The sequence below is a fragment of the Macrobrachium rosenbergii genome, chromosome 7, assembly GCF_040412425.1.
Source record: "Macrobrachium rosenbergii isolate ZJJX-2024 chromosome 7, ASM4041242v1, whole genome shotgun sequence".
Classification (NCBI taxonomy): Eukaryota; Metazoa; Arthropoda; class Malacostraca; order Decapoda; family Palaemonidae; genus Macrobrachium; species Macrobrachium rosenbergii.
Genome location: NC_089747.1, coordinates 39,928,321 through 39,935,820, shown reverse-complemented (window position 1 = coordinate 39,935,820; position 7,500 = coordinate 39,928,321). Strand labels below are relative to the sequence as shown.

The following is a 7,500-nucleotide window of genomic DNA, read 5'->3' as shown; positions in this document are numbered from 1 at the left end:
ATCACCTTAGGCAAGGGGTTAGAAGTCAACCAAGGTTTCCAGTTTAAAATGATTTCCTTTAGAAGAAGAAATATGAAAACATTACCTTATTCTACCAACAGGTACATCTGTGAGAAACCTGCCCAGCTAGTTTAGAACTTTGCTCCAGTGCCAGGTGAAGAAACGCCATCAGACAAGTGAAATGGAATTCCTTCCAAGTGTCTGCATTAAGTGAAATTGCCTGTTTTTTTATGTGCTTGTATCTCTTAACCTGTATTCTGTTGGACAACTCCATAGTTCATGTTAACATTTCTTCAGTTTTAGTGATATAACTGCAACATTCAAGTTCATATACAAGTTGATATGTTGTAAGCTTACCTGTTTTAGAAATGGGTCCTTTTGGCTACAAGCCACCCTCCACATAAATACTTATGTGGAACATAAGTCTAAAGCAATCTGGGTGCCATTTGACAGGAGGTCTGAAGCGCTTTGTAAACTCTGTTTCTTACAGAGTAGTTTCTCTGCGATGTCATACTTTTTCTCCATTTAACCTCAATCTCAGCCATCTAAGAAAGTAGGTTTGTCATTTCAATAAACTTGGTTTACTGATTGGAAAAGGGGGTGGAATCTCTCTCATTATACACTTGAGATTTTTTGGGGTAAAGTACCCTAATCCCTGAATTACACTTAAAATAATGGAAGTGTTGTGATGACAAGCATTATTCTTTAGGAACTAGTTATATAAATGTTTAAAAATGCATTTTGTGTCTGTATCATTTATGAAAGGATACCTCCAACAACTGTACTAGGTTCAAATTCCTTTTCACTTTGACAGAGAATGTGTCCTTCAATCAGCAAAATTCATCCTGCATCTCACAGGCAGCCTGCAACCAATTCTGGGTTCATTTCTTGCTTGGAACATTTTCAGCTATCTTTGTAGGATGCGTAAGTTACCCAAACAAATTCTGCAACAAAAGATTGCTGTTGCTAAAAGAAACAGAAAACTGCTTTTTGGATTCCCTACAGAAACAGGCAATTGAAACAAAATTTCCCAGAAAATTTGTCTGAGAAAACTCAGTTTGGATGAAGAAAATATACCACATGCTCAACTGCAATACCTCTTTATCTAATTGCTTTCCAATATACCTCTGTTTTCTCACTAACACTACTTCAAGCCTAAGGCCGGACATGCAAATCTTGAATACACAGTCCAGTTTTGGTCACCAACTGGGAAAATCATACCTGGTCTTGACTGATACATCCGAGACATGAATGATCTTCCGAGATTCTGGTGTTTGGGGGTGATTTTGTCCTGCCAACCTTGGTAAAAAGTATTGGGAATTTGGGATAATTGGTGCAATAACTCCAATATTTAGGCTCTATGAAGAGATTTTATTCTGAACTCGTGTAAAAGAATTTAAAAAAAAAACATTTTTTTGGACAGATTAAGCTGGGGATGGTCGTAGGGGACGTATAGGAAAATATATATACCTTTTATGTATATAAGTACATACATTATCATATGCATACGTACACATAGCATACATTACTTTAAAACGAAGGTACTTGTGAATAAAAGCAAACAGCTGGACACCTCGAATATGTCTGCTCTCAAGATTTACCCTCGAGTTAATCCGGAAAATGTACCTTCTGGGATTGGGATTAAATTGTAGGGGCTGGACGTTGAAAGTAGGCCCTAGTGAGGCTAGTGGTCGAAGGTGATCAACCAAAGTTTGTTATTCCTCCAGCCAACAAACAGCCTTGAACAGTCCTGTGGGGACCTTGGTCCACCCTCCATAGGGAGGGTCTGGTATGAGAGGTGGGGTGCCCCGGAGGAGGCCAATTCCTTCCCAGTTTAAATTCAGATGAAACGGGAGGATGGCTAAGTCTTCTTACGTTTCTGAACAATAAACTCAGGATTTCCTTGATATTTTCCTAAAATTTTTAATATTTCCTTAGACTTTTCTCAAAAATGTCATATCCTTAAACATTACCCTAAAAGGACCAAAATTTCCTTAAACTAGGGAAATTTCCTTAAAAGTTACAGCACTGAGTGCAGAACAAGAGGAGGACCTTGGAGTCATTATTACTAGGGACTTAAAATCCACAAAAAGGGACTTAAAATCCACAAAAAGTGCATAAAAGCTGAAAAGAAGGAGGCACACAATTAAGTGGGATACATAAAGGAAGAGACGGTTCAAATACAGAAACAACGAAACGGTGCTGTAGCTCTGCATATCAGTAGTTAGACCTCATCTTGAATACACAGTCCAGTTTTGGTCACCAACACTAGGAAAGGACATAAATAGATTGGAAGGGGTAGGCTACAAGCAAGAGCCACACAGTTAATTCCATCCGTCAGGCAAATAGGTTACCCAAGACGACTAGAGATCCTGAACTTGCTGGCTTAGAAACACGACGATCGCGAGGACAGCTCACAGAAACATTCAAAGTACTGAAAGGCATAACAAAAGTAGAGAGGAACCTCAGCACATTAAACGAAAACCAGACGAGAAATAGTGGATGGAAACTAGAACTGAAGAGATACGACTCGTATTGTGGGAGCTTCTCCACATACAAGACATGTGGCGCGTGGAATAAAATGCCGCCAGAAGTTGTCAACAGCAACAGTACAGTGTGGAGGAGGAAGAGTTTAAAACAAAGTTAGACAAAATCATTAGAGAAGAATACTTTGGATGAACAGTAAAACCTTCAGCTCGTAGAGATAAGTGAGCACATGATGTCTCCTCGGATGGACTAAAACGTCTTTGAGAGACATCCTAACCCTTGTAACTCTCTCTCTCTCTCTCTCTCTCTCTCGGACAACGTACTTCTTAAGTAGGGCATTTTAACCGTTGGTATTATTCACATATATGAATATGGCGACCGTTTTTCTGGAAAAACACTACTTAAATATATGTGTATATATACATATGTATACATATGTATACACACATATATATATATATATATATATATGTATATATATATATATATATATATATATATATATATATATATATATATATATATATATGTATATATAATTGTATACACACATATATATAGTATATATACACAAATATTTAAGTAGTGCAGTATATTTTCAGATAAATGGTTGCCATATTCACGTATGTGAATAATACCCACAGTTATAATGTCCTGCTTAAGAAGTAGAGCGAGAGAGAGAGAGAGAGTATAATATAATAATAATATTAATAATAACAACTTTATTCCCAATTGACACTGGTTATTCTACAATGCATACATATATACATAGTTAAAATGAAAGATCAGTAGTTAAAATGAATTCATAGTAAGGGAATACTAATCTAACAGACATTTTTTCAACTTATTCTTAAAAGAATGGAAAGTGGCAGCATCCTTGATATCTTGTGGTAGTTTATTCCACAGGGAAGGGCCTCTAGCCGGGAACTCCCTTGCGCCGATATCTGTTGTCGTTCTTTTTACAACAAGATCACTACCCTGACGCGTACAAACTCCTGTTACTGAGTTAACCATACTAAAATGATACAGCCATTCCGGTAAAATACCTCTTAAAACTTTAAAAACAAAAACACAAATTTCGTATACATACTGATCTTTAACCTTTAACCATTCCAGCTTTTTCCAGACTGCTTCAGCCCTTCTTAATAGATCAGTTACGTTACTTACGTCCCCTTCAAGTATGATTTGTGTATCATCAGCATACTGGATAACGAAAATACCAGGTAGTGATTCCGCCAAAATCATTAACAAAAACAATAAGCAATATTGGTCCTAAGATAGATCCTTGCGGGACCCCAAATGATACCTCGCATCTAGATGACAATGTGTCAATTAACTTGACTGACTGGAATCGATTAGTGAGATAGCTATCAAACCAAGATGGATCTATTCTTAGTTTTATACATTTATCTAATAGAATTTTGTGGTTCACGCTATCAAAAGCTTTGGATAGATCCAGTAATAGAGCAATGATATCTTTTTATTTTCTATGTTATCATATATTCGATCAGTGACCTTCAAAGAGCTGTCTCAGTAGATAGTTTAGACCTAAAGCCATGCTGGTGTTCACATAAAAGACTGTTTTCTTCCAAATATTTTGTCAATTGATTAGCAATTATCTTCTCGAGTACCTTAGAAAGAGTAGGTAGCAGTGAGATTGGCCGATAGTTCTTGATGTCGTCTCTATCTCCGTTTTTGAAAAACAGGAGAGAGAGAGAGAGAGAGACCTTGAAACCTTGAAAAGTAGGAATTATTTGGTTGAGCCATCGTACCCCTGCCGCCTTATTATTCCATTTGTCAACGTTCATCTCTTTTTGTTCTGCATTGTTGAGGCACAAACTTGTCACGTCTTTTGTATATATCTTTGTTACTGCGCTTATTATCTCTGCATGTAGCCTATATATTTCATCATAACCTCTGTTGTGCGCTTAGAATATGAGAATCATTACTTTCAGTAACTGTGTGAGGTAGTAAGTTTGGGAGGCGTTTGCTCAGAAGAAAAATCGCCAATATTCAGGCAACCGGGGATGTGTAAAAATCCGACCAGAACTTCTTTGTACTTCCCGTACAGTCAAGTACATTAAATGTTCAACAAATATGCGAGCTCATCAGTAATTCCTCATTAGGCTAAGAAGATTTAATAACCCCTATGAGCTTTTTCATTTAACCGAGTCAAATGCTTTTGAAGTCTACTGATACCACAAATAGCGGATCTTTTCTTCTGTACGCAATATTCTGAGATACACAAATTATCAATTCCTCTTCTTTGAGTAGTAAAGCCTGAATGCTGTTCGTGAGTTGTGTTTTCCCTTCTATTTCCAATATGCTTTTCTATTTTGGTTTTCAGGCCCAGATGAAAATTTTATGACATTAGTTAATGCTATTGGTCTAAGGTCTTTCACTGTGATAGGTGTTGTTTCTGGGTTGCGAGTGTTGTTGTTAATTTGACTTAAACCAGCTGTTCTGTGTTGTCCTGCCCTTCAGTATGTTGTTTAAACATTCTGCCAATTCTCTTTTAAGGTTGGTTCTTTGTAAGAACAGTTTAAACAGAGTTGGTCTCATTCCTTCTGGCCCTGGTGTTCTGTGTGATTTAATTTTCTCAAGTTGATTTTTCACACCTCCTTCAGTGACAGTGACTTCTTCCATGGGTTTAACTTCTCTTTGTTAGATCATAAACTCCATCCATGTGTTCTCTTATTTGACGAGTTCTTAAGCCAGGGATTCTCCTTGATCTCTTGCTTATTTTGCGTCGTATATCCTGATCCATTCTTTTTCGGAGGTGTCTATATGTTCCCCAGTTTTCCTGTGTTTTCTTTTTTTTTTTTTTTGGCATTCATTATGTCATTCCTAACCTTTCCTCATATTTTCATGTGCTTTGTTTAGTGTTATCTGTACTTTTTGTTTTTGCCTATAATATGCTTCTTCAGTGTATCTCTTCTCTTCTCTTCTATGCTTGTGGCTTTTTTTTTTTATTAATTTGTTATATCTCCTTCTTTGGCTTATTCCTTTCTTTATTTCTTTGGTGACCCGTCCTGGCTCTATTTCTTCTTGCTTCAACCTTCTTCAACCTTCTCTTTATGTCTGTGTATTCAAGGTAAGTCCTGGTGGACTCTTCTGTTATTTTCAGATATCTGATTCCTTTTGTTTCATTTTCAAAGGGTTTCCTTACTTTTGTATTCGTATTGAACTGAAATTTATTAGGTGGTGGTCTGATAGGTCCTATTCATGCTTCCCCTCGTCTATCTCCTTTCACTCGTAGTTTTTATAGATCTATAGGTCTATCTATAGTGCTGCTTTGATCTCTGCTCCAAGTTATCTAACCTTTTGCAGCTGGAAAAAAGATGGCTAGTGGCTTTTCACTTGGATTGGACTGTTATTCGGTAACACTTTCTTTTATGATAGTCATGCATTTATAAATGCCCACCTTCTGACTGTTTATCTGCAGAATAATCCGCAGTTCATCACAGAAGATATCTGTGTAGTACCGTAGCTTCCATGTGGTACCATAGCTTCCATGTGGTACCATAGCTTCCATGTAGTACCATAGCTTCCATGTAGTACCATAGCCTCCATGTAGTATCATCGCTCATATAAATGGCGTGAGGGACACTCCCTGGGTATTTCCAAGTCATTTTGGTCATATGTCAAGGGGTCACAGGTAAAAATAAACAAAGCTCTCGAGGGGTATATGATGTCACACTAGTTAGCAGTCCAAATGACTACCAGAACGGATTTGACTCCGTTGAATCCGTTCGGTCAAGTTGAGCGTCGTGCATGAATGATGCCACCACAGATTTGAGTTTCCGGAGTTGTGAAGTATGCCACTGATATCTCCGATAAAAGATATATTAAGCCATATATCATTAGGAAGATCTTGGATCATTTAGTTTATGCATCTTTTTTAATTTATCATGCGGAGCCCTAAATACACAAACATCTTGCTTTTTTTTATTTTTAATCGGTGTTGGCCTACATAAGCGATCACACATGGGCCACATTAATTGAAATGAAGCATAGACTTATGCAGCCACGTCAAATGTTAATATCATTGAGAGATTAGGCCTACACGCCAATTTCTTATATATTGAGGCAATGACAGGTCATAGGACTACACATCAAATTCTTATATTTTGAGGCAATGACGGGGCATGGGCCCAAGCGTCAATTTCTTATCGCAAATAGTTTTCTTGCCGTATCTGTTGGAAATAGAGTAACTTTTAATTAATATAGTCGTTTCAACTCCACGATACATAATGCATAATATAAAGCGGAATGTACACGTATAAGCAAGTGCACACGCACAGACATGCGTGGATGGCCACAGTAATTGTAACGCCACTTATACCACAGAGAATAAAGCAAAACTTCTGGGCACGTAGCCAATGACATACAGCTCAATCATAGGACTGTCTCAGCCTTACACAAATATCAAACTGCGCTCAATGAAATATATTGAAAATATATTTACAAAGGGATAACAAATTATGTTAGTGTAAATATAAGGCTGCTGTAGCACTTCCATGAAAATGAAGGCTATGGTAGGAAGGCATCATAAGACGCTTAACGAAATCAGAAAAATAAATGACAGCTGAAAAGTTTTGCACGAGAGGATCCAAACCAGTTTGCAAGTAGCCCATGATATTCCATTTGCTTTTGGGGACATTCTTAACGGTTACCCTGTTGGACAAAAGGATACATGAGCCAGTAAATATTCTCTCTCTCTGTTGTTAGAATATTCTAGCGTAGACTATATTCATAAAGATCTCGATTACTTTTAATTCAACCAAATGACAAAATTTCAATTGACAAGAGTAGGCAGATAATTCTTTACACCAGTATTTTATGAACAGGTCTATGTTTATTCTGCAGTTGTAGGTCACCGTACGAAAAGTTTTCGAAGACACAAAACTACAAGCACCCCTCCCCCCCCCCAAAAAAAAAGATTAACTACAATAATACGACTGAGTATAAGATAGGCTTATAATCCAGACACCATAAGCTGCGTAAACCGAC

At 37.3% G+C, this 7,500-nt stretch overlaps 1 protein-coding gene across 1 annotated transcript in view; it reads left to right on the top strand.

Annotated features, from left to right (window-relative positions):
* Positions 1-739, top strand: part of LOC136840331 (hepatic lectin-like) — a 3,698-nt gene extending 2,959 nt beyond the window's left edge. The window contains exon 5 of the mRNA XM_067107024.1: positions 102-739. Within this exon, the coding sequence (XP_066963125.1) occupies positions 102-130 (29 nt within the window). The 3' untranslated portion in view covers positions 131-739. The remainder of the gene's footprint in view (positions 1-101) is intronic.
* Positions 740-7,500: the final 6,761 nt, after the last annotated feature.